The sequence below is a fragment of the Pongo abelii genome, chromosome 8 (genome assembly GCF_028885655.2).
Source record: "Pongo abelii isolate AG06213 chromosome 8, NHGRI_mPonAbe1-v2.0_pri, whole genome shotgun sequence".
NCBI classification, from domain to species: Eukaryota; Metazoa; Chordata; class Mammalia; order Primates; family Hominidae; genus Pongo; species Pongo abelii.
Genome location: NC_071993.2, coordinates 134,184,329 through 134,212,194, shown reverse-complemented (window position 1 = coordinate 134,212,194; position 27,866 = coordinate 134,184,329). Strand labels below are relative to the sequence as shown.

The 27,866-nt window shown below is 44.4% G+C and overlaps 1 protein-coding gene across 4 annotated transcripts in view; it reads right to left on the bottom strand.

The window, feature by feature from the left end:
• The window catches only part of DOCK1 (dedicator of cytokinesis 1), a 547,152-nt gene that overhangs the window by 333,431 nt on the left and 185,855 nt on the right, over nt 1–27,866 (bottom strand). For all 4 annotated transcript variants that reach the window (XM_024253415.3, XM_024253416.3, XM_054523055.2 and 1 more), the window contains exons 24-25: nt 14,224–14,294; nt 10,121–10,227 (exon numbers count right to left, since the gene is read on the bottom strand). In XM_024253415.3, the coding sequence (XP_024109183.1) occupies nt 10,121–10,227; nt 14,224–14,294 (178 nt within the window). The remainder of the gene's footprint in view (nt 1–10,120; nt 10,228–14,223; nt 14,295–27,866) is intronic.

The following is a 27,866-nucleotide window of genomic DNA, read 5'->3' as shown; positions in this document are numbered from 1 at the left end:
AAAATACATTGTTAAAATTCATTTCGTCAATTGCCTCATTTTTTAAAATGTGGCAACCAGAATATTTTTAATTACATACATGGTTCACATTCTATTTCTGCTGGACAGCACAGTCTCAGAGTACACTAGAAAGCAGATTTTAAAGACCTTGTATGTGACTTCTCATTTTTATGAACTGGACTTTATTATAAGCAGAGTCATGGCCACAGCTCTCTCCTATCAAACACCCCATCACATGTACGTGACTCCAGGACTGCCAGTGCTTGTCAGTGCTGACTTAGGCTACGGTGACCTACGAGGAAGCTGGAATCAGCTGGCACAGCTGTCCTGGTTTCCTCTGCCATGCACAGAGCTATAAAGGTAGCCAGGTGGGCCCAGGCTCCATGCAAATCAGCTGTGAGGATCACACCAGCCACCCTTTCACGGCCCTTCCCCAGTGTGATCCACAATGATTACAGACGGCAATAATTCAACATCTGTTCATCCTCAGCTGCAAGGGCCGAAGCCAGGATGATTAATGCTCTGGTAATGAGGACAGAGTAAAAAATATTAATCTTTATAAAAGGTATTCAACAAGCATTATCAGCTTATGAATGACCAAGCAGAATATCCGACCATAACCCCATTACAACTCTATATTAAAGCAAGATGCAAATACAAGAATGAATTTGTCCATTTAAAACATTCATTTTTATGAACAGAGTAATGTACTTCTTAATTTTTAGTTTGGGCACATTAAATAAATGATCCATAAAGTGCATTAAATAACTCTGTGAGTGTTACATAGAACTGAGATCCAGAATAACACTTTTCATGAGAATTAAACAGTAAGAACCATATACATGGGGGCTGTTTGCTATTCATCTTGTATAGTCAATTGTCTTATTTTCCAACCATCTAAGAATCCTGGACCCACAGGTTTCAACACGTTCAAGTGCTTTTCTCCCTCCATTCAAGTCTTCAAACAACAGAAATACAGAAGACGGTGCTGACACTGGAAGGAATCGCGGAGCCATCTACTTAGCTCCACACTTCACACATGTGGGAACTGGGAGCTGAGTGAAGGGACCTTCAGGATTGCACCCCTACGCACCATCGGAGTCAGAATTATTAGATGTCTATTCCGGCTGGGAGTGGTGGCTCACGCCTGTAAACCCAGCACTTTGGGAGGCCGAGTCGGGCAGATCACGAGGTCAGGAGATCGAGACCATCCTGGCTGACACAGTGAAACCCCATCTCTACTAAAAATACAAAAACAAAATTAGCTGGCCGCCATGGCGGGTGCCTGTAGTCCCAGCTACTCAGGAGGCTGAGGCAGGAGAATGGCGTGAACCCGGGAGACGGAGGTTGCAGTGAGCCGAGATTGCGCCACTGCACTCCACCCTGGGCGACAGAGCGAGACTCCGTCTCAAAAAAAGAAAAAAAAAGATGACTGATTCCTCAGCGGGAGCCCCCAGGGTAAAGGATCCATGCAGGTAGACGTGTGTGTAAACCTGTATGATTCAGGCATTTTTACATAACAGACGCAAAGCAAATTTTTCAAGAATAATTTTAACCTAACAAGTCATGAAAGTTAGCAGTACCAGTGAATAAATCAACATCAAGTTACCCTTGGTAGGTCACTTTTCCTTTCTGCACATTAGTTTCCTAGTCTGTAAAATGGAGTAAACACAAATGGCCTGTGCAGTGTTTCTATTCCAAGCTGCCGGGCAGTACCTTTTACGTGTTCTGATTGGAACAGGGCCACTGGGCAGAGGGCTGAAATTGTTAGAAATGCGGTAAATCTGCAATTCACCCTTGAGGTATTCAGTATCATGGAATTTGAAATGAAAAGGTGACAGAGCAAGTAAAAGGGTGTTGGAAATTGGAAGGAGGGGGCGCAGTAGCATGTGGATTATTGAACAACAGGAAAAAGAAGTTTGTCAAAGATATGTTTTCTGGACATCGGTACAAGGCCTTGTAAAAAAGCGAGCCATCCTTTAAAGGAAGGCAGTCAGGGAGCAGGTATTTTTTATCTTTTACTTTGGAAAACTAAGGATTAAACTTCCATTACTCTGTTAGTAACAAGTTCTCAGAAGAAAGAAATGAAAGAAAACAATGGAGAAAAATCGCAAATGAGTCCCATTTATTAGTAGATGAAAAAATTAGCAAGATGCAAGAAAAATGCCAGAAAACATGGTGTGGGAAGAACTGGTCAGGCAGGAAGTCTGTTCTCTAGGTGGAAAGGGGTACATCAAGGATGTGGCTTGTGTTAAGTTCAGAAAGAATTTACAGGGCTGTCAGTCTGCAGGCAGCATCTCACCACATGGAGGATGAGAAAACCAAGAGAGAATATACAGGGCTGTGGAATGGTGGGTATTTTTTAAACCAGGAGAATAAAGATAGCAAAAAAACATAGGTCTTGGCCCATGTGGTCCTGCACAAACTCGCCTCCTGGTTGCTCTGACAATAAAATACATATGTTAAAACCCTATATTGTGTTGCAGTTCATCTTAGCGGAAGGACTGTGCACCCAGGGAGGAGTTTATGCCCATTTTCTTAGACAGAGGTCCTAAAGCAGAACCTAGGAGACTGCAGGCTGACCTGGGGCTCTTCCCACTGTCCCAGGCTAGTTACTGTAGACAACACATCATGCAGTTAGAGAAATCAGCTCCCAGGAGCTAGAAGAAATCATGTACTAAGGAGACTCAGGGACTTGCTTTCCTGGTGCCCAGTGTGCACATGACTAAATACAGGACAACCAACACAGTCTCTTCTCAGATTGTTCTTCTTGCATTCAACATCCAGCAACAAGAACAGAAGCCCACCCAGAAGTGACAGCAGAACTCAACAGACGATGATGAAGTTTACACCAACTACACCATAAAGAACTGTTGGCACCACCAATTTGATCACAGATTAAAGTCCCACACAGAAAGAAGAGAAAAACTATTAAAACTCCATGAACATATAAGCACAACACTGTATACTTTATACATTTAATTTATTTGTATGTTTATTTACTCACTTATTTGTATTTTGTCTTGTTCCATATGGCATTTGAAGTAAATTCAGTTTTCAGAATGCATTACTCATATGGTGGGTGTGAAACAGTTTAAGAAAAGAGTCGGCTGATAGATTTGTAAGAAGCCACCTCCTCAATCAGCAGCATGGCGGTGGACAGCTCCCTGCCAGGCTTCTTGCTGAACTCTGGTGTCCTTATCTGAGCATTGAGATAATCATTCTTTGCCAATTCTACATTTTTAAGTAGATGACGCTGAAGACTCTCAAAGGAAGCAAACTCGCTGATCAATGGTCCTGAGCACACACGGTAGATATTCAATGAATTATGATGGAATTGAAATGGATACAATTAAAAACCTGAAATTGAGTTCACCCTCCTCCTAAGTCATTTCTAAAACCCTGCAGTGTTTTAACAAATGGTCCTTTCAAAAACATATATAATGAAAGACAGAGAATGATATACAGAATGAGGGATGAAAAAGGTGCAGTATTACAGATAAAAAGTTTTCTCGAGGCATGAAAGAAACAGAAGAGAAAATGATGTTTACATTCCACCATTATTTAAAAGAATCAGTCTTCAGGGTTCACAGCTGGTACCGTTCATTAGAAGTCATCAGCACAACTATCTAATTAAAGTACTGCAGAATGCTATATGAGTGGTACATTAAGTGACTGTGGCAAAATTGACCCCAACCCCAATTTTTCCTTCTGCACAACATCTATCAAGTTAACAAAACTACCGCAGAGTAGCTCCAGGTTTAAGATCCCTTTCGATATATTTCTATTTTCCACAACAGTAAAGCTCAAGAGATTTTATTTTGTTTTTTTAATCAAAAATGCTTTTATCAAAACATTAAGAAGGTGTATTATGGGTTTGTTTTAAACACGCAACTTTTCTATAATTTAAGGCATAATAAGTTTATTAACAGGGTAATTTTTTGAGATATAAATTTCTACCACAGATCAAATCACAATGATAATAGTGTAGAAATCTGACTTCAATATTTCCTAATAGTTAGTCCCAATAGGTGTCTGGGACTTTGCCCTCAGATTTCAAAGGGCTGCTGTAACTAACGTTTCCACCATTAAAAAGGAGAGTTTTACTCTGCTTGATAACTAGAAGAATCATTCACCTTGAAAATAAGAATAAGGAAAATAATTTAAACTCACCAGGCTTACACTTTCAAGAAGCTCTGTATTGCTCAAAAATGGAAGCAAATGAAGTTTGAAAAGACTCATGAACACTGTCTACAAGGAGCCTGTTTGCTACAGTGAAGGGAGGAGCCCCAGGAGGGCCAGGGTATGAGGGAATGGCCTCTTTCCCATTCCTACTCACTGCCAGAGTCCGACCACCAGGAAAACAACAAATGGACAAACAGAAAACTACACAGGGTGCCACAGAATAGCAGGCTTACAGAAGAGCAATCTATCTAGAGTATCCAACTATTTGCAAGACCAACAAGGGGTAGTCTTACCACTAAAATTTACTCTCAAAATCTCATACTCCCATCCAAAACAAACTAAGTGAGGACAAAATGATAAGTACAGTAAGCTCCAAAGAAAACCTGTCCATTGCTTTGGCTACTATAGAAATGGGAATATGGAAAAATTACATCTTGCAAGGCAAAGAAGTGACCCAGTGTTCATTGAAACAAGCCTCCCAAAGCTGTCAGATTCAGAAAGGGGCCAGTGGGTGAGAGAACGTGTTCCAGGAGGACTCTCACCTCCACTCAAAGGCTTCTTACAAGTATGGCCAATGCTCTTTACTAACTTAAAAGTCAATGTTAGCTCAGGTTGATTCATTTTATTCCAATTTCTATAACATTAATGTTACACATTTTTGTGAGCATAAATCCTAAACGTCAGTGTTCTAGTGTTTAATTACACTAAAACTTTTCATTTCTGTAAGATTTAAGCTTTAATTTTCACAGCTTTTGTCAGCTATGTGGGCAACAATATAATCACATGGAAACAAAGCTAGAAATGCACAAATGATGAAGCTTTGACTTTTCCTTCTCTTTGTATCTATCTTGCTTTGAAAATCTGCTCACTCCACACCACAGATTGTATGCAAGAGTCATCTTTTGGTGAAGCATGTAATCTATTAACCAGCTGTCAAGTAGTCAAGTCACATGGAGAGACAAAGCTTTAAAGCCATCACAGCCTACTGACTCTCACGCACACTGCCCATTCACTGATTCTCACGCACAGTATGCTAACGCATCACAGGCCCTCTACCTCAGCAAAGGGGCAGGGGTGGCAACATCCAAGGTGGATGCCTCATCAGCATGGGGACCAGCTCCTCTGCACAACCTCTTCTTAGGAGCACTGTTTGCCCTCTGTATTACCACCATACATTTAAAATGACACAAATGGAATGCTGTGATGGCAGGGATTTGCCTCAAAATATCTGGGGGACGGACATATAGATAAAAAAAAGATGGACTGGCCGGGCGCGGTGGCTCATGCCTGTAACCCCAGCACTTTGGGAGGCTGAGGAGGATGGATCACGAGGTCAAGAGATCAAGACCATCCTGGCCAATATGGTGAAACCCCGTCTCTACTAAAAATACAAAAATTAGCTGAGTGTAGTGGCACGCGCCTGTAGTACCAGCTACTCAAGAGGCTGAGGCAGGAGAATCGCTTGAACTCGGGAGGCAGAGGTTGCAGTGAGCCGAGTCCGTGCCACTGCACTCCAGCCTGACAACAGAGCGAGACTCCATCTCAAAAAAAAAAAGGATCATGAGTTGATAATTTGTGGAGCTGAGTGATGAGTACACTGGTGTGCATTACTCTCTTCTCTCTGCCCTACTGTATATTTGAAATTTTCCACAGTTTTAGCAAAAAGTTATCTTGAATGCATAGATCTGAACTGCACCCCCCTCCTATTTCCAGAAAACAGAGGAATGATTAGATCAGATGCAAATAGAAGAGCGTCTTGATTTTATAAAACTGCTCAGAGAAGACTCTTCACACCTCAAGTCTCTCACTCTTCTCCCTCTCCCTTTTCTCCTGATGTTACTCCTCCTCTAAGACCTCTCCTTTCTCCCCTATGATCAATTCATTCAAAGCTAAGACAAGGAAAGACTGCCAATTTCCCCATGTGAACCCAAACCTTCACCTCCCTTCAATCAAGTCAACTACACATGTGTGTAGCTGGTCCTGCTTCTTTCTCTGTACTGCCTCCTGGTTAGGAATACCCATAAGCATTTCATTCATTCAATAAATATCCATTACAGGCATGCTGAGGCCAGGCATGTGCTAGGTACCAGCAGAAGAGCAAAATCTAGATGAACAAGGCCCAGCTTGGAAAGCTCTCATCCTATGGAAGGCCCACAAACAAGCAAGTAAGAAATACAATGATTCCACATGGGCAGCGTGCCATGAGGAGCCATGAGGTGGCATGTAGGGGGGTATTTTAAGCAGGGTAATCACAGGCCTCTTGGAAGAAATACCCTGTGATGGTTAATTTTAAATGCCAAAAGACTGCACCACGGATGCCCAGAGAGCTGGCTGAACATTATTTCTGAGTGTGTCTGTAAGGATGTTTCCAGCAGAGATTAGCAATGGGATTGGCGGACTGAGTCAAGCGCGTCCACCCTGCAGAGTGTGGGTGGCCATCATCTAATCCTTGAGGGCCTGGATAGAACAGAAGGGCAGAGAAAGGCTGAATGCTCTGTAGGCAAATAGCCGCAGTGACGCAGGCCTGGTGTCCTCATTCAGGCCAGTCCCACACGGACTGGACCACACAGAGCTGTCTTGCTTTGACAAGCCCAAAGACGTGCCTCCTGTGAAGCCCAACAAACTCAGGATGCACCTACAGTTTCCACGTTCTCCAAGAGAGAGAAATGGGGAAAACAAGACCAGAAACAACCAAGGCACTCTAAGGCCTGGCCTACTGGGACCCAGACCTGGCAACGAAAGGCTTTTCTGCAGAGGAACAACACCAGTTTCAGAATTCACTGCCAGCCTCTCGCAAACAGATCCACTTGTCATTATATCAGGCGGAGATAAAAAGAAATGTTTTAGTGCAAAGCAACCAGTGGGTCTCTTTCAGTGAGTAAGGCAACACACAAGCTGAGAAGCAATCACTTGGGAATCTCACTTCACCCAGGGAGCCCCTGCAAAGGAAACTGGAGGACACATACAGTGACACATTCTGAACACATCCTCCAGAGGATGTTTACTAAGAGCAAGTGCATTCAGTGGCATATACAGCTAAATGCAATTATACCAAGTTCTAAAAATCTGAACACAAAGAGAGTTCATTTGACTGATTCCACTGGGATCAGGAAACAGGACAAAAACAACCACATTTGTACAAATTAACAAGAAACAGGAAAAAAGCATGAAAATCAGATTTAACATGTCTCATCAGAAAACAGTTTGGCTTTAAATTCTTATACCAAAGGTGGCACAGAATATTTTGCAAAAGTAATGACATCTTTTGTAAGAATGGACCAACTGGAAGACTTCTGGTGATAAATCTTTCCTGATCAGGAGGTAAGATGTCTGTTGGCTGCTTTGAACAAGCAGAGAGCTTGCAGATGAGAAAAACTGAGGTTGTTTTAAGAAAAACACTTAAAACTCAAAGGCAGTAAATGGGACCATTTTCACATTGGCCAAAGCATTCCGAAATGCTTCTAGGCAACCACTAAGCATTTAGAAGTACATTTGAGCTGCCAGTTACGGCTTAGACAACTTCTACTGATGGGGCAATTCTGGAGCTGCTTGTAAGATATGAAGCTTCAGGCTAATTTTGGTTCATTTAGCCCACAATAATTTGGGATTCATATATTTCATACAATCTCATTTACTACGTTGGGTACAACTTGCTTATACGAAGATCAAAATCCTAACTCTGTACTTAAAAATATGATAGTAGGTTAATTATTTCAAAATATTACATTACCTGGTAATTCCATATTAAACAAAGCTAAGCATTTATTCACATCCTGCATACTTCCAAAACAGGACTTCAGGCTGTCTAAGATAAAAGGCTTAGAGAACAAGAATGAAACAGAAATGCGGCATAGGAAAGAGGGAGAGAACACAATTACAAACACCTAAGCTAATAACAAAATCATCGAATATAAACAGTAAGTTTCCTTCAAGCTTTCTACGACCTAAAAAAATGAGCACGTTTTAATAGAGAAAAAATATCTGGGGTCAGGCTCAGTGGCTCACGCCTGTAATCCCAGCACTTCGGGAGGCCAAGGCGGGTGGATCATTTGAGGTCGGTAGTTTGAGACCAGCCTGACCAACATGGTGAAACCCCATCTCTACTAAAAATACAGAAATTAGCTAGGTGTGGTGGTGGGTGCCTATAATCCCAGCTACTCAGGAGGCTGAGGCAGGAGAATCATTTGAACCTGGGAGGCAGAGGTTGCAGTGAGCTGAGATCGTGCCATTGCACTCCAGCGTCGGCAACAGCACGGGACTATGTCTCAAAAAAAAAAAAAAAATCTAATTGAATCTTTCATGGCTTACATCCTTATTCAAAGAAACTAAATGACATACAGAACAAAGTTTTGCAACAGAAATTTAAAAACATATGTAAATATATCCTGAAGAAGATCTTCGTTAAATCAACACTCGAGAAAAATCAAGCACAATTCATCGACAATTTACTGACAATTGTTATTCAGGGACGATGGACACTTATTGACAGCTGTTAATTTGATGAAGATACTGCTGATGGTAGTGCTGGTGATGGAGCATGTCTCTGTGTGTGTCTTGGCATTGAATGGTTAGGCGCATCAGTAACCCACCTAATAAGACCCAGATATAAAATTTTCAGAGGATTTTACTTGCTGTGGTACAAAGCTTATTCACTGTAGAAGGAAACCCTGAAGCAGGGTCCCTGGCCATCACCTCTATCATCAGCCTTTCCTTAAGCCCTCTAGAGTCCCCAACTCTTGGAAGACACCTGGTGAGTGGGCAATTCAGTTTCCAGTGAGAAACTGAAATATGGACAGTCAGGAATAATAGCTCAATGGAGAGTCATGTGCTTTGAGTCCCAGACCGTGGTGAGAACTGACTTTCTTTTATGAAAGTAAGAAATGGCTTCTGACTCAAGAGAGAGGTCTACATGGAGGGGCTGCAGAAAGCCACCCACTTCTTGGTTTGATGTGTTTTTTCTAGAGAAGAACACTCCCACCTAAATGAAGTCAACATTTTCTTTCAATATTAGCCTTAGCAATAAGTGTACACTGGTGCATTTTATAAGGTTAAGCCAAGAAAGAAGATTAAAATTCGCATCCCAGAAGGCACAAAGGACCAAGCCATACACAGAGTGTGTTCCGAACCCAGCCAGTAACTTAACAGGGACATCCCAAGTCTGGGATCCGTGAAAGCACAGGGGAACTGAGAACACCACCAAGAATGAGGACAACAGAAAATGGAGCAGCCAAATGTCCAGGCACAAATGGAATCGAATAAATCCATGCTTCTCAGTCAGAATGTCACTCAACAGACTTCACATTTGCCTCCAATAAATGAGGAAGTTTGTGGAATTATGCAGAGGTTTTAAGCTTTCAATAAAACTGCTTGACAAGGGTAAAATATTAATTCAATCTGTCCAAATAGAAAGAAAATGATTACTAAAAAGGACAGGGAGATAACATAGGGAAATATAAAGTGTTCTGCAGGATAAATGAGTTGAAGAATCATTAAAATTCTTATTACTTTGAGTAGGATTTGAAGAAATGCTGTCAAAGAATGCAAAGTTTAGAATAAGATAAAACCACTACTTTCAGATTTAAAGAAAACTTGAATTCTTTTCCTTGCAATCATCACAATGGAGCGAAGTGATTGCCTCCCCAGGACAGACAATCACATATCTTAAAGGCTACAATGTATGCTGATTACCCTAGGACTTTGGTGTATACCTAAATTACAAACTACGAGCTTCTGCCTTCATTTCTCAATGATCTCTTACCTGCACTACATGTCAATTACCCTTCTCTTGTAAGGGCTAAACTTCCTGTCTTGTAATACAGCAGTTTTAATTGGTTGCAACCTCCACTCCTTTTGTCAAGAGGAGGCAATTCAGAGGGTCAATGTCTTCAGAAAATGAATAACAGGACAAGTGAATAATTCTTGGGGTTCCACTCACCATGCTGTGTGAAGAGGTCACTGTGGACGATTTCGATCAAGCAGTAGAGTTTCTGGATGGTCAGCAAGCCCATGGGAACATTGAGGATGAATTCAGTAAACATTTTGCTGTGAGGAAAAACACAAGGGAAATAATTTTGAGACACACAGCAAAAGGATCCAATGCCGTTACAATACTGAGATATAAGGTCATCACGTGGTCATTAATGTCACCAGTATGTTCAACACAGCCTCTCATGCACTATGGGGTCAATAACTCATTCCAAGAAATGATGTTTTGAAAGTGTTCGTTTTCACTTCACAACCAGTAACATGCCTATAATCCAAAAGACAGACAATAACAAGTGTTGGCAAAGATATAATGAAATGAGAACAGTCACACCAAGCTGGTGGGAAGGTAACACAGCACAGCCACTTTGGAAAACAGTTAGGCATTTCCTCAAAATGTTAAACATAGTCACCATCCACTTCCAGGCATATACCACCTCCCCAAGAAAAAATGAAAACATGTATCCACACAACAATTTGTCTATGAATCCAAGTGGCATTGTTCATTATACTGAAAAAGTAAAAACAGTCCAGAAGTCCATCAGTTGATGACTGGATGAACAAAATGCAGTAAATCCACACAATTCATTTCCAAAAAGAAGGAGGCACTGATGCTAAAACATGGAGACACCTTGAAAACTTTACACTAAATAGAAGCCAGTACAGAGGCCACACGTTGTATGATTCCAGCTCTATAAAATGCCCAGAAAACACAAATGTGTAGAGACAGAAAATAGATTCGGGGTTACCTGGGACTGGCTAGGAGGGAAAAATGACCAGAAATGGACACAGGGATCTTGCTGGGGTTATAAAAATGTTCTAAAATTGGACTATGGTGATCACTACACATCTTCGTAAATATACTAAAAACCACTGAATTGAACCGTCTACAACAGGTGACTTTATAGTTTGTAAACAACATCTCAATAAAGCAATTTTTTAAAAATATACTTTTACAAAAGGCTAACAGACATGTTAAGAATTTTAGAAGAGCTCTTGTTAGTAACTATATAAACACAAATTAAAATGGGCAGATACAGTTTCACCAGTCATACTGGCAAGGTTCTATAAAATGGTAATTCCCAGTACCGACAATATTTTGGGAAAACAGACACCAACATATACTGGTAGAATATTGGTTTTACCTTCTGGAGGGGGGCAACTAGATAAAATCTACTGAAAATCCTTTAAGAAAATGCAAAACCAAGTAATGCCATTTCTCTTTTTATCATAATGATATAAAATAGGAGCAGAAACTACAATTAAGCTACAGGAAATTTTATCCTAGCATTTTATAATACATTTTTTTCAAAAAAACTTGAATACAACTCAACAGCAATCAGGTAGCACAGTAGCTAGAGGCCTGTTCTTTGTATTCAAAAAGCCCGGGTTGGCCTTGAACCACTGCCATTTACCAGCTGAATTATCATGGACAAGTTATTGAGGATAAAATTAGGCTAACAATAGAACCTATGTCATACCATTGTTGTAAAGATTAATGGACTAATACAAGTGCTTTGTGCAAAGCCTATTTTACATGGTGAAAGCACATAATAGATGCTGCGTCTATTGTTGCTGCTTAAAGATGGGCCAGCATGGGACGGAATCAGCATGAAAGTTATTAACAATGATGACGCAGAAGATGCCCTCATGGCATGGGAGAGGAAGAGAAGATGCCCTCGTGGCATGGGAGAGGAAGATGTCTTAAGGGCAAGAGCTGATCACAAAGAATGGTGACTTTTTTTTTTTTTTTTTTTTTTGAGACAGAGTCTTGCCCTGTCACCCAGGCTGGAGTGCAATGGCGCGATCCTGGCTCACTGCAACTTCTGCCTCCCAGGTTCAAACAATTCTCCTGCCTCTGCCTCCCAAGTAGCTGGGATTATAGGCACCCGCCATCATGCCAGCTAATTTTTTGTATCTTTAGTGGAGATGGAGTTTCACCATGCTGGCCTGGTTGGTCTCAAATTCCTGACCTCATGATCTGTCCCCCTCGGCCTCCCAAAGTGCTGGGATTACAGGCGTGAGTCACCATGCCTAACCAAAAAACGGTGACTTTTTTAAGTGTGTGTGTACGTATGTATGTAAGGGATCCGGCACTTTCTGATTCTTTTGGGTAGTGGACTTAAGTTTGAGTTACCCTCTTCTGTCATCTCTTCTGTTTATTAAAACATGAACCAATTTTCTAAATAGAAATAAATATGTGTGTGATTTTCAATGTCATTTTTAAAAATCAGTGTAACAGGCATTGAGGAGGAACACAGGGATGCACAAATCTCAGAGAGGCCAGCAGCGGCCTGCATCGGCCCTTCCTGGCAGGTCTTCCTAGCTGGAGGCCAAGCAGATCTCCAAGCACATGGCTCAACCACAAACTGTGAGCATGGATGATACCCTCCATGGGTGAGGGGCTAATTTGTGTGTACAGTGAGGACAGCCCAGCTCAAGCACAAACTGAGAGCATCGACGATACCCCGCCACGGGTGAGGAGCTGATCTGTGTGCACCATGAGACAGGCCTGGAGTATGGCCACAGCCCACACCAGCTGTAGCTTTCTCTGCTTCCTCTCAGTTTTTCAAGACCTGAGCTGCTAAAATATGAGAGAGCCCTGGAAGCACCTGCGCGGGGAGGGGGGTTGTTAAAACCAAATGACCAGGCCCCACCGTGCAGTTTCTAATTCAGAAGGTCTGGGGAGGGAGCCAAAGCTTGGCTTTCTCTAACAAGCTCCCAAGGGCTACCGGAGCTGCCATTTTGGGGCCCACTCTTGGAGAAGCATGTGCCAAGAAGAGGACTTTACAGCGCGCCAGGTGGGCAGACACCACCCGTGAGCCTGTGTGTTTCTCCTTTTCTCATGTAGGGCCTGCTAAGCTTATGACCAGCACTGTTAGTGCCCTGGGAGCAGAAAATAAATGTTTCCCTGCAGGACACTAAATCCTAGGGAACATCAGATTCACAATGATTCGTGGGGGACAGCGCCTCCCAGAGAGCCCCTCGCCCTTCAATTCCAGGGCACGAGTGACCTATGGTAGACATAAAGTACAGGAAGGATGATCATTTTTTATTCAGTTTCACCGCTCAGTGGACAGATGGCCCTTTACTAATATTTAGGAGGGCTTCATTGGCCGGTAAAAAATGGTGTCTTCACCCACAGGTAGTTCATTGTGTCAAATCAAAACCAAAACAAAAAGTAGTTGAGGATTGTGCTATTGAATGTCTGGGGTTTAAACGACTGTGCATCCCTGGGGTGGGAGCGGTGGCGCACGTCCGTAATTCCAGTGCTTTGAAGGCAGAGGCGGGAGGGGCGCTTGAGGCCAGAAGTTTGAAGCTGCAGTGAGCTATGATTGCGCCCCTGCACCACAGCCTGGGCAACAGAGTGAGACCCCTATCTCTTAAAAAATAAAAAGGCTGTGTATCCCATTTGCTCACAATGGCAGTGATACCAACAGAATGCAGTGATACCAACAGATTAGGAAACAGACAGCACACCTGGCCACTGAAAGGTGGCAAGTTAGGGAGAGAAAAGGAAGGATTTGGTGTCCAGTCTCACTCCTTGGTCTGAAAGCCCAGTGACCAGCTTTCTCAAAGTTTGTTTCTGGGGTTTTCTAAAAATGATTTTCTTAGTAACTTCTGAGTCTTCTGCTTGAGGCTCAGGGCCCCTCCCAAAGAGGAGTTGCCTCTATTATAGAAGCGGGAGCCGGCACAGGAATATTAAAGCTCCTATGTCAGGACTTTTAGGTGCTGAAAATAAGAGCAAAACCAACAACCACATATTGAAATTCAAACCTCAAAGTATGCAAATGCCAAATGGACATTATATACCAATTAGACTGTAAACAATCTTCTTAAAAAATATTGTGATAGTTGACTGGTGACACCTTTTCTATATAATGTCATGATTATCGCAGAGTCACAGACACCACCAGCAACACGTGTTCCAGAATGATCCAGGGCACTGACATATGGAGACATGAGGCAGAACCCTGAGCATCCCATAAACTAAGCACACTGAGAAGGAGGTCACACACGGCACGTGACAAGCATTCACCTGGGCTGCATACTTACCTGAGCTCTTTGGGATCAAACACCAATTTCACATCGTTGACGATCGTTGGTAAGTATTTCAGTGCTGCCCCCTGCAAATCAAGAAACAAGAAGGCTGAGCAGCATGCAGGTGAGGGAGTGTTCATACCAATTTGTAATCCTTATGAGAAGAACCGCAGAAACACTGAGAAGACAAAGATCACTTCCAGATGAGGGGATGATGGCTAACACAATGAAAATAGAGCAAAGAACAAAAGTCATCAGGCGCAATGGCTCACACCTGTAATCCCAGCACTTTGAGAGGCTGAGGCAGGCAGATCGCTTCAGCTCAGGAGTTCAAGACCAGCCTGGGCAACATGGCGAAATTCCACCTTTACAAAAATATACAAAAAAAATTAGCCAGGCACTGGTGGCTTGCACCTGTAGTCCCAGCTATTCAGGAGGCTGAGGCAGGAGGATCACTTGCGCCCAGGAAGTAGAGGTTGCAGGGAGCCATGATCACAGCATGGCAATCCAGCCCCGGCAACAGAGGAAGATCCTGTCTCAAAAAAGAAAATGAATCTCTAACCTACAAAGAACGCTCAAAGCATGCTAACTTCTTAATGGTTGTCTTGACACATAATAAAATTATTATTAACAGAAGCCAACACTTATCACCTGAGGCCTGAGTGCCTATACTGTGTGCTAAGCATGCATGTGATTTTCTCCTTTTACCCCTGCAGAGCTCTGGGAGGTTAAAGCAAAATGAAGACCTGTCCCCCTCAGAATAATCCTCTTCCATTAAATTCACTTCAACTCTTCCACATTGAATGATTAAAGTCAACTGTCTTTGTTCCATTCCAAAAATGTTTTCCTGTGTATCTGCATATATTTTAATAATGAATCATTTTGTTCTTTAGTAATGTATCTTCTAGAAAACAAACACCCTCAAAAAACAGAGTAATGATATTAATGATAGATCCTGTCATGCTACACACTGTGCTAGGACCCTTGTATATTTGATCTTTAATTCTTACAGACCTCCTGTATTAGTCCATTTTCATCCTACTATGAAGATATACCTGAGACTGGGTAATTTATAAAGCAAAGAGGTTTGATGGACTCACAGTTCCACATGGCTGGGAAGGCCTCATAATCATGGTGGAAGGTGAAGGAGGAGCAAAAGCACATCTTACATGGCAGCAGGAAACAAAGTTTGTGCAAGGGAATTGCGCCTTATAAAACCATCAGATCTCAGGAGGCTTATTCACCATCATGAGAACAGCACAGGAAAAACCTGCGCTCATGATTCCATTACCTCCCACAGGGCCCCTCCCACAACACATGGGGATTATCAGAGCTACAATTCAAGATGAGATTTGGGTGGGGGCGCAGCCAAACCATATCACCTCCTATTACAAGGTAGCTGAGTAGGAAGGAGGAAAAAACCGACAATGAAGATATTAATTACTTTGTCCCTGTTCACAAAGCTAGTACTGAACTAAGCTAGAATTAAGTTCAGTCGGGGGAAAGTCAGAGCCTGAGTCCCTTTGCTGTCTTCTATTGGGAAAAGTTGCTAGATTTTAAGTGATCTGACTCTGGCTCTGCCACTTTCTACCTGTGTCTTTAAGTAAGAGGGGAAAATAACATTCATGCCAGATACTTCAAGGAATTGCATTAAAGCTCAAAATCAAATTGGAAAATGAATAGGGTAACACTTTGAACACTGGAAAATACTACGCAATTACAGAAACAATTTTTACAATTGTTCTCCAAAAGCAACTAGGCAGAAACTCACTTCAAAAGTATTCCCCTGAACATATACAGATGGTTGATGGATTTGTAACAAAGGTACACAGTGCCATGGGTAAATAAATAAACTTCATGCCCTACTCTCTCACACTGTACAAAACTGAACTTTAAATAGATCACAGATCTTAAATGTAGAACTTCAAAAACTGTAAAACTTTTGGAAGAAAATACGTGTGAGTTTGGGCTAAGCAAAGATTTCTTAGATATGATACAAATAGCACAATGTGTAAAAGAAAAAATTGATAAATTGGACTCCATCAAAATAAAGAATTTCTGCTCTCCGAAAGGTACTACTGAGATAACAAAAGAGGAACTACACAGGGAGAAAATGACTGGAGATCATATATCTGCTAAAGATTAGTACCCAGAATACACAAAGAACCCTTAAAACTCAATAATGAGAAAACAGTCTTCCCCTCCTTGCAAAATGGGCAAAAGAGATGATGAGACAGTTCTCCAAAGAAGATAGATGGATGGCAAATAAGTACTTAAAAAGACGCTCAGCACCATTACTCATCAGGGAAATGCAAATTAAAATGACAATAAGATACAAGCAACATCTATAAGAATCATGAAAACAAAACAGAATTCCTACAACGTGCTCTTTGTATAACACTGCTAGTCTGAATGCAAAAATAGTTCAGCAACTTTAGAAGAGAGTTCAGCAGTTTCTCATAGGTAAACATTCATAATCCGTAGCACCCAGCCATTGTACTCCTGGCTACCTCCTCAAATGAAGTGAAAACCTACATTCACAAAAACTGAAGGCATCCTCATAAGGTTAACAAGAACTCTGGACAGCAATACAGTGATAATTAAGCACGGAACAGGCTGCACTTCGGCCCACTTCCTCGTAATCCAAAGTCACGCAGCACTAGATACTGGTCATCTGCATCCCCAACGTTCCTGCAGATAGGATTTCTGACATTAGAATCATAAGTCTTTTGTTTAAGAACTGTTTAAGGTGTTTCTCAGATCCTGAATTCCAGGGAAACTGCTGGTGCCAACTGGTTTGAAAACCCCCCACAGAGGAAAGGAATCAGCAATGCAATGCAGTTTCTTCATCTCCCTGTCCCTTCACCCCACGCTCTTCAACCCACTTAGGCCTGCTCCAAAAACCCTTAACAATACCTAGCCCCAAACTCCTCCAGCAGACAATCTGAGGTTTCCTCCTTCTGTTTTGGTGGTCCTACAATTAAAACTCTTTCTCTGCTGCCACCCAGAGTCGCAGCACATTGACTTGGCATGTACGTGGGACAGCAAACCTATGACGGTTACAAAACCCTTATGTGGACGTCTCTAGCAGCTTTATTTGTAATCTCCAAACACTAGAAACAACCCAAATGTCCCCTCAAGAGGGGAATTCATAAAATGGAACTCGACGCAGTAACAAGAAGCACAAACCACTGTTACCTAGAACACAGATGCACCTGAACGATCAGTGATAAATAAAACGAGACATATGCAAGAGGCTGCATCCCGTGTGACTCAATTTTCCTAACATTCTGGAAAAGGCGAAACTATAGAAATGGAGAGCATGTCAGTGGCTGGTGAGGAAGGGGGCAGGGGGAATGCAGGGGGCTCAGGGGCCCTCCTGTGGGATGACTGCATTATGCGTTTGTCAAAACTGGCAGAGCTGTACATTGAAAAAGAGTAAATTTTATTGTATGTAAATTGTACCTTTTTTTTTTTTGAGACTGAGTTTCACTCTTTCGCCTGGGCTGGAGTGCAGTGGCACAATCTCGGCTCACTGCAACCTCCACCCCCCAGGGTTCACGTGATTCTTCTGCCTCAGTCGCCTGAATAGCTGGGACTACAAGTGCCCACCACCACACCCAGCTAATTTTTGTATTTTTAGTAGAGACAAGGTTTCGCCATGTTGGCCAGGCTGGTCAACACCCAAACCAAACCCAAACACCAAAACCAAACTCCTGACCTCAAGTGATCCGCCCACCTCGGCCTCCCAAAGTGCTGGGATTACAGGCGTGAGCCACTGTGTCCAGCCTATACCTTAATTTTTTAAGTGACTAAGAATATATTACCTGGGAATATTTCCATAGCTATCTGGGATGGGAAATGCCTGTAAGAATGGCGGGCTGGTGTCTCAACTCTGGTGCACAGGTGAAGTCATTTCAAGTGAGTTCAAGTTGCCTCATCTATAACGTTGAGTATTCTGCACCTGTCAGACAAGTTTCTAGGTGCTGGGCTCTATGGACACATTACATCCCCATGGCAACCTGATGAAGGAGGCCTATTACTATCCCCTTTCACGGAGGAGACAGTGGAGACATGCGAAAGTGAAGTCTTTGGCCCAGACCAGCACTGCTGGGATTTGGGGTTGGTCTGTGCAGCCCCAAAGCTAATTGTGCAAAACCACCACACTTCAACTACACCAAAAATAGAGTGGAGGATAAAGCAACTTTAGCCCCATAAATCTCCACTCCAGAATGATCCATGCTGTTGTTCACCTCAGCGTTTTCCCTGTCCTTCAATGCCCACCAGATCCCAACAGTCTGCTTTGGGATGCAACTTTTCAAAAGAGCACTAAATAGTAATAATTCCATTCTGATTTCAAATGTTCTGCTTCCACAACCTCAGTGTTGCTTTGAAAAAAAACAGAAAACATTTATTGTGACATTTAATAGCCAGTGTTCGCACAGGATGATTGCTCAGTCTCCCGGTCTCTCGTTTCGCTTGTGAACGCCCAGAGGGTGAGGCACAAATTGGCTTCATGCATTTTATACTGTGCCCAGCAAAGCATCAACCGCCTGTAGCAAGTTTATAAATACCACTTCACCAGGGTGAATCGGCCACAAACAAGATAGGCCTTGATGGCCCACCTGCCGCTGGCTCCCCTTGGGCCGCCGGACGCTGCGTGAATCGGGACCGACACACCGCCAAGCGGGGTAAGAGCTCCCAAAGTCTTCCCTGCCGGGGTCTTCCCGAGCTCCTAGCATCAAAAGTGTCATGATGACACCCCCAGAGAAGGGGTCATGCCCCCTGAGGCAGTGACATGGAATGCCAGTGATCCCAAAATGCTGATTAAACCAGAATTCTGCTTAACCAACCAAGATGATTTTGTGTCTTTTGGTAAATGAGGTTTAGCAAGAACTGGGAGGAACCCACATCTGCTATCAGTCCTGGGTGACAGAACAAAAGACAGGACAGAGAGAACAGAATTCAGAAGAAACATGAGGAGAGGCGCGTCTTACACTGTGGGTCCACCTGTTCTCCTGAAGGGCCGGGTTTCCTCTCCTTCTCCACTCTCCCCCGTGGCGGACTCAGTCTTTCTTAGTTCTCCTCAAGCCTGGCCCCCACCCCTCATGTCACCACCTCCTTCAGAGAAAAACAAAAGCCACCACAAGAAAGGAACTCGCTAAGCTTCCAACCACTCAAACCAAACACAAGACTCCAGCTCCCAGCCTCTGTTCCTGCCTTGGGTTTTTGGGGCACCCGCCTGCCCTATGGGGCTCCAACCTCTTCCCCCACTGTCTGCTCTAGGCCCTCCTGCCCTTTGTCCTTCTCCCTCTCTCCTCAGAGCCTTCAGTTCTCACCCCTCTGGCTCCTGCTTTCTATAATGAAGCCCACACCAGCCTCTCACCCAGAAAAACAGCCCCAGGCCCTGCGAGCCTCTGCTCCATCGGACAATCCCCCACACCGTGGGCCGGGCCTGCGTCCACTTCCCGCACGACCCCTCCTCACTCCCACTGCAGCCTGACTCTGGCCCGCACCACAGCTCTGTTCCTGCCAAGGCCACGATGACTTCAGGCTGTTCTCAAGTGGCCTTTCTGATGACACTTTGGCCACCTCACCTCTGGGGCACTCGTGGCCCTTACTCCCAGGGTGGCCGCCTGCCTCTCCACCCTCCTTCCAGCTTCCTGCGCGGGGCCCTGCTCCCCCAGCCCCTTGCCTGTGGGTTCCTGGGGGTCCCTCCACATATCCCCCAAGGGACCTCACCTCCTGCCATGCCAATGACTCCCAATTCTGATACATCTCCAGGGCTCCCCTTCCTCCTGAACCCAACACCCACACCCCACACCCACCAGAATCCACCCTGGCTGACCCTTGACATTGCAAACTCCCCCTGCCTTGGTGGAAGCCACCGCTGCCTCGCCTTCCCTAGGGATTCCAGTGCCAGGCACTGCATCGCCAAGCCCCAGCTGCACGCCACAGGCCTAGGCATCACACCAGGTGTTCTCTCTTCCTCACAGCCCCCTTCCAGGCAGTGACAGAGCCCTCGGTTCAGGCTGTTAACTCCCCTAGGGACAAAGAGCACCTGGGCCGCACGGCTACTGCCTCCCATTGGCTTTGCTGCCAGCCTCCTACCCGCCCTCCCTGCCTCCACGTTGACCCCTCAAGGACACTCCTCACTGGGCAGCCAGAGCAGCCTTCTGAAAATGCAAATGGAATTTAGATACTGTGGCAACACCCCCTGCTCATGGGACACAGGGAACCTACCCCACACCCATGGAGGGCCATTGGCTCTGGCCCCACCGCCCCAGACTCACCCTTGGTACCTGCAGGACTCTCTCCCACCAAGCCGAGCCTCTTCCAGTTTCCCAGGTGGGCCAGGCCCCTCTGCCAGCTCAGAGGCTTGAGCACATGCTATTCCCTCTTCTGGAGTCACTGCTCTGCCGCCTCACCCAAGTCCACCCCAAACACACAGTTAGACTCTGGTACCCCTCAGTCCTTAGCTTAGACATCATTTCGTCCAGGACACACAGGTGCCAGCTTAGGAATCCGATATGGTTTGGATGTGTGTCCTCTCCATCTCTCATGCTGAAACGTGATCCCCAGTGTTGGAGGTGGGGGCAGTGGGAGGTATCTGGATCATGGGGGAGGGTTTCTGACGAATGGCTTGATACCTTCCTCGCAGTAACCAGTGAGTTCCTGCTCTATGAGTTCACGTGAGAGCTGGCGGTTTAAGACAATGGCACCTCCCTGCACTCTCTCTTGTTCCCTCTCTTGCCATGTGACACGCCTGCTCCCCCTTCACCTTCTGTCATGAGCAGAAGCCCTCATCAGAAGCAGATGACTGCACCATGCTTCCTGTGCACCCTGCAGAACCAGGGGCCAAAATAAACCTCTTTTCTCTGTAAGTTACCCAGGCTTGGGTATTCTTTATAGTAACGCAAAATAGATGAATACAGCATCTAGAGACATTCCTATTTGGACTGCAATGGAAGGTCAATTTGTCCATATTCCCCATAGACAATAAGCTCCTCACAGGTAAGGACAGAGCCTATTTCAGTCTGCTCTGTCTCCTCCTGTCCTCACAGAGGACATTGCGCAGTCGACCCTCCATGACTCCCAAACTGACTGCAAACTTCACAGATAGTCACGACCTCTTTATTTTCAAGAAGCATTCCTCTCTCTGCGTTCAGCCACAGAAATCACCTCCTTAACTAAGGGAAAAAGTTGTCTTCCCCATCCAGTTTGATTAGCCAGACAAGGACAAGATGCAAAGGGAACTCGGATTCCTTCCTACCACAGGCTCTGGCTTTCCTTGGCAGGAGGGTTCCATTACCCACTATTGTAAGAGCCACACCTAGCTTGATTCATTTCTAATATTGGTTATTTGTCCAGAGTTTCAAGTGTTTTGGATTCTGCTTGTGCTTGCAGGAAAAACCTTCAGTTTCCTCTGTGGAGTTTGGCAGCTTCACTAAATTCAGGTCTCTTTCAAGTGGAAACAGTCCTGTCTCAGGAGCTTGCCAAGACACAGAGCACCTGACAGACGAAGCAGGGGACACCTGCCCTGTGGATAGATGGTGCTGCGTGGACTCTTACCTGCCGAAAGACACCTCCAAAAATAGAAATCTATGAACGCATGTGGGGGACCCTAACCAGCACCATCAAAGGAAGGCAGTGCCATGGTAGATGAGGTCAAGGCTCTGGGGTGCTGTCTGGGCTACTCCACCACTCGCTGTGTGAATTTGGGGAGGTAGCATTTCCTATCAGGGCTTCTCATGGGCAAAACAGTGGTGATCAACAAGGCCTGCCTCAAGGGGCTGTGGGAGAATGGAACGATGTGTTGTGCATGTGATATGCTCAACTCACTGCTCCTGCTCAACAGATGTTGGCCACGGCTACCACCAGCAGTGGTGGCAGGACAGCGTGTGGACCCATGCACATGTTGACATGGAAAACCTCCTCAGCGTGCACATCTCTCAAACCTGAATCTTCATTTGGTGCAAACTTCCATTTGTAAAGTGCCATCTACATTGTGGCAAATATTGAGTAGAATCAGTTCCCAAATCACAAAAAAGATCAGGGTGATAGAAACTGAGAACATTGAAGATTTTTCCTGTTTTTGTTTGCCTTTTGTTATTTTTGTAAATCAGTGAAGATCTTTATTTAAATAAAACTGTGCTCAGAATGTGCAAAGCTGTTTTGAATTGTGGGTGAGAGGCCAGGATGCCAGTCCCTCAGCAGGTATCTGCTCCATGGTGCCTCCCAGGCACTGGCAAGGTTCCCTGCAGCAGAGCGGGATAATCACTAATCAGTTCACTGGGGGTGAGGGACGAAAGTGGGAAGGAGGACAAAGTCCGTGGGAAGTCCCCAAAAGACAGAGCTGAGTTTGGAGTGAGGCCCACTTATGCTCCCTGACCCCAGAGGTATGAACCATGGACCATGGAACTGTATGAATGCACCATTATGGCCTGGCCCAGCCAAGAACAGAGAAGAGTACTCTATACACAATTTAGATGAAGTCACTGATTTTAGCTTTCTTTACTCCTCGCCTGTTCATTAAGTTATAAGTGAACTTACCAAATAAATGTTTGCTATTTAAGCAAGTAATTTCTTCAGATTTTATTTTAAACTTAGGTAAATTAACTTAATGGCAGTTTAAGTCCTGGCTTATGTTATTCTATCAACTTGGTAAAGCTTTCATCTGTCCACCAGAGGGGGGACGGTCTGATTCTACCTGCATTTAGTCCTCGGACCAATCAACACCTGTGTAGGACCCACTGACACACCAAGAACACATACTTGGGTCCCATGCACACTCAGGCAAGAGAGAGGCTTAAAGAGAAACTGAAATTACCACCAAATGCATAAGGGCTCCCAACCATTCATTGAGCACTGATGGAAAGCCAGCAAGCCACAGAAAGATAACACAAACAAAATTAGAGAGAATCACAGCCAGTGGTAAAACTATTTCTATTTATATTAAGACAGGCAGGCTGTTGAGTGTCCCTCTTAAGATCTGGTTCACCTCTTAATATCCAGGCAATCAGGAACTCATCGTATTCAGCAATCACAACTCTTGGGAAGGAAAGTGAGATCAAAACTGAACCAAAAGGAAAAGAACACACTGAAACCAAAGCTTTAAAGGGAAAAGAAGAAACAGGAAAGGGCAGAAGATGATAAAAGTTTTCTAATTGCTGAAATACTTCAGGTTAAAGAAATAAAATAATTTTTTTTCCCCTTTCTGAGACAGAGTCTCACTCTGTTGCCCAGGCTGGAGTGTAGTGGTGCGATCTCGGCTCACTGCAACCTCTGCCTCCCAGGTTCAAGCAATTCTCCTGTCTCAACCTCCTGAGTAGCTAGAATTACAGGTGTGTGCCACCATGCCCAGCTAATTTTTGTATTTTTAGTAGAGACGGGGTTTCACCATGTTGGCCAGGCTGGTCTTGAACTCCTGACCTCGTGATCCACCTGTCTTGGCCTCCCAAAGTGCTTGGATTACAGGCGTGAGCCACCATGCCTGGCCCAGAAATAAATTTTATACTCGTCTCTAAGCAAATGTAATAGTCCCAGATCTCAAGAGAATGCCAACTTAATCCAAACTGAAAAATAAAACAATAAATGCACTTCCCATCTAGTATCAGCTTAAGGTTGTAAGTGTCTCTCTGGCTAAAAATATTACTGATGATGATGATTAATAGATACTATTTTAGAATAAAGTTCAGGCTACATTATTCAGTATAATTATTTTAATTAAATCCATTAGCATATCTTTATATAAGATTAGAAGAGCTATGGGTGATACAAAATAAGTTTTTCTTGAATAATGTATGAAGCAATTATTAATTTACATATTTCTCAAGAAAACGCATATTAAAATGATTCCACTTGGAGGTTTTGAGCTAAAATATATATGGTCCACAAATCCTCCTTTTAGACTTAAGTGTTCTGTCTTTGGAAGATTTGGGGAAGAGCCAAACAGCCTCCGGAAAAACAGATAAACTTGATAGGGGAAAATACACCAAGACCAGTTCTGCCAATTGGTGCCCCTGGACCCACTCTGGGGACTTGATCAAACAGGACGGATGGCCGGACGTGATGGTCTGAGGCGGCTGAAGAAAGGAAATCCACAGCACTTTGAAGACACTCACGGAGGCATCTCTGTGGCGTGTGTGACAGCAGTCCAGAACAAAAAGAAAGATGATGGCAACAAATGCTTCAATTCTTCATATATTATTAAATTAGGACTGTCTACATCGTATGTATTTTAAATCCAAAAATACTTTTTGTAATCAATTCTCTTTGTAATCAGCTTCCTTAAAGCTGATTCTGGCTTTTCAGATAGCATTCCCCATCTCCACCACCAATGCTTTGGTTCACTCAATCCCAAATGTCAATTTAGCGCCTGAGGGACGTTGTTCCTACAAGTATCTGCATGCTTCTCTACCACAAAGCCCAAACTGAAAAAAGTACAAACTTCCTGAGATTCTTCAGTGAATCCAGTTCAAGTTCCTACACAAAACAATTTGTTATGCCTTCCTTGAAGCATATCGACGATGAGGAACGGGTCTCCTGGGTTTCTCAGGGAGAGGGATATTGATATTGTCTTCACTGTGCAGGACTGCTCTCAGCATCTCTGGATCCTGTCCATTAATTGCACACACACACACACACACACACACACACACACACACAGCTTCCTGGCCCACGTGGTTGTGTCACAGAGGGGTGTCTGGCACACAAAATTCCTCGGCCCTTGGGTCAGCCCAGCAAGACCTGGGCCATGGCTCCTCTCTGACCACAGGTAGCGGTGCCATGCAGCAATGACCGTTTTCTCTGCCTTCAGTCTTGGCTAAGTAAATCCCCTGCACTTCCCAGATCCCTTCTCTAACAGATCCCTCTCCCAGATCCCTTCTCTAACAGTAGTCAGAATCACTGTTCAAATGAGCAACCGAAGCCTGCACCTGACTCATCCTTATTTCCCCAAAGCTAGGCACACAGGAGAATGGAAGAAAATGTGGTCAAGGATGGAATAATCTATAAAAGAACAGGAAGGGTCAGAGTAGAAGCCACCAGGACTCAGGGCGTCAGGACAGGGCTACAGTGATGCCTTGCAGATGACTAGCTAGGCAGCAGAAACCACGTAGCAAAAAGCACGAGGCAAGAAAAAGAGAAAGACTTAGCCAACCTCAGCACAGACAGCAAGAACACCGTCTTCTGCTCTCTGCTCTGGAGCCAGGGTGCTCCCCTTAACCTCCCACAATCCACTTGCCAGGAATTAAGTCATACTAAATAGGAGCATTACCGTAATCTAGGCAAGAACAAATTTGAATTAAATTACTGAAGTATTCTTTTTGTTTTTTCACTTGATACCAGCACAGTCATCTAGCTAAAGTGGCTCATGGAGAGGGCACGATCCTTGGAAGAGGCCTCCATAGCCTCCAAATCGGTGAAAATTGGTCACCTGTCTAGACAGCTTCCAGGAGGCAAAGCATGACTTCCAAACGATGGAGACTTTCTGAAAAACGCTTAAAATTCAGAAGTCGACAGACAGGAAAATGGTCCAGTTCCACAGCATCTTAAGGGTCTGAACTGCAGCAAAATAGTTTTGCAAACAGCGAGTGGGGAATGAAGCACATCACACTTGTGTTTTATTCATGGTCTGAATAATCTGACAAAATGGAACCTTTCGGGAACAGAAGTGGATGGAAGATGGAGTGTGTGCAGGACAGCAGAGGAAGAAAGATGCAGGAACGAGGCAAAATCGTGCAGGGTATTCTGCCTGTCCAGTGTGCACCCGTCCACCCTCGGCCACCCTCCAGCCGCCTCGCTGTCCCAGGCTCTAGCCCACCCTACCAATACTCAGACTCGCTGCCATCAAGGATGGCCAGGGTACACAGACGCTCACAGGTCGAGGGAGCAGGACACGGGAAGGGAAGGCTTTGGGGTAGAGCAAAAAGTGAATGCAGAGTGGAGCTCAAGCCCCTGGCTCCCCACCCGTAGGCATATCCCTTCCACTCCCATATGCAGTGCATGGAATTGTGACCCTGCCAAAAAACGTTCAGGACCTAACCTCTGTGATATCATTTAAATGTCTGTCCCCTCCAAAATTCAAGTTGAAATTTAATTGACATTGACATTGTAATAGTTATTAAGATGTGGGACTTTTTGTTTGTTTTTCTGTTTTTGAGACAGGTTCTCACTCCATCACCCAGGCTGGAGTGCTGCGGAACGATCACAACTCACTGCAGCCTCTACCTCCTGGGGACAAGTGACCCTCCCACCTCAGCCTCCCATGTAGCTGGGACTACAGGCAGGCAAAGAGGTAGGAACTTTAGGAATAATGTGATTAGGCCATGAGGACTCAGCCACATACGGAGGATTGGGTCACTGTAAAAGGGAGAGTTTGGCACCCTCTCATCCTCTCTCACCCCCTCATCCTCTCTCACCCTCTCACCTTCTGCCACGGGATGACCAGGCAAGAAGGCCCTTAATGCTAGCACCTTGGCCTGGGACTTGCCAGCCTCTAGAACCGCAAGCCAGTATAACTGCTGTTCATCATAAATTACTCAGGTATTTTACTGAGTCTCAGGTATTTTGTTACAGCAGCACAAAATGGACTAGGACATCCTGGTGCCTATGAATACAAATGAACTTAGAAACAGAATCTTTGCAGATAAACTCCAATTAGAATTACAGTGGGCCCTAAATCCAATGATGACTATCTTTATAAGAAAAAAAAAAAGGCCAAGACTGGGTGCAATGGCTCACACCTGTAATCCCAGCACTTTGGAAGGCTGAGGCAGGAAAGCTCAGGAGTTCAAGACCAGCCAAGGCAACAGAGCAAAACCCAGTCTCTACCAAAAATACAAAAAATTAGGTGGGCGCAATGGCACGCATCTGTGATCCCAGCTACTTGGGAGGCTGACGTAGGACAATTACTTGAGCCTGGAAGGCGGAGGTTTGCAGTAAGCTGAGATCATGCCACTGCACTCCAGCCCGGATGCCTGTGGTCCCTGCTACTCAGGAGGCTGAGGTAGGAGGATTACTTGAGCCCAGAAGGTGGAAGTTGTGAGCCGAGATCACACCACTGCACTCTAGCCTGGATGACAGAGCAAGATCCTATCTCAAAAAAAAAAAAAAAAAAAAAAAAGAAAAGAAAGAAAGAAAAAGGAGAGGGAGATTTAGATGCACAGCCACACACACCACAGGAAGGCAGAGGCAGACACGAGCGTGATGCAGCCACAAACCACAGCATATCAAGGACTGCCAGCAGCCCTGGAAGCTGGAAGAGACCAGGAAGGATTCTGCCCTACAGCCTTCTAGAGCCTTCAGAGAGGGCACGGCCCTGGTGATGCCTTGCTCTTGGACTTCTGGCCACCAGAACAATGAGAGAACACACTGATGTTGTTTGAAGCCCCTCGTTTGTATTGTTTGGGACAGCAGCCCTGAGGGACGAATAAATCACCCCATCCCATGAGACACTTAAAGCAAGGATTCTCCCATGACGTGGGGAAAGACTAGGATTTGCTTCCATTTTCATTCTGTTTCTGACCAATACCTTTGTAAATTGTAATAAAAATGAATGTCTGCCAGGCGCGGCAGCTCACGCCTGTAATCCCAGCACCTTGAGAGACTGAGGCAGGTGGATCACTTGAAGTCAGGAGTTCGAGACTAGCCTGGCA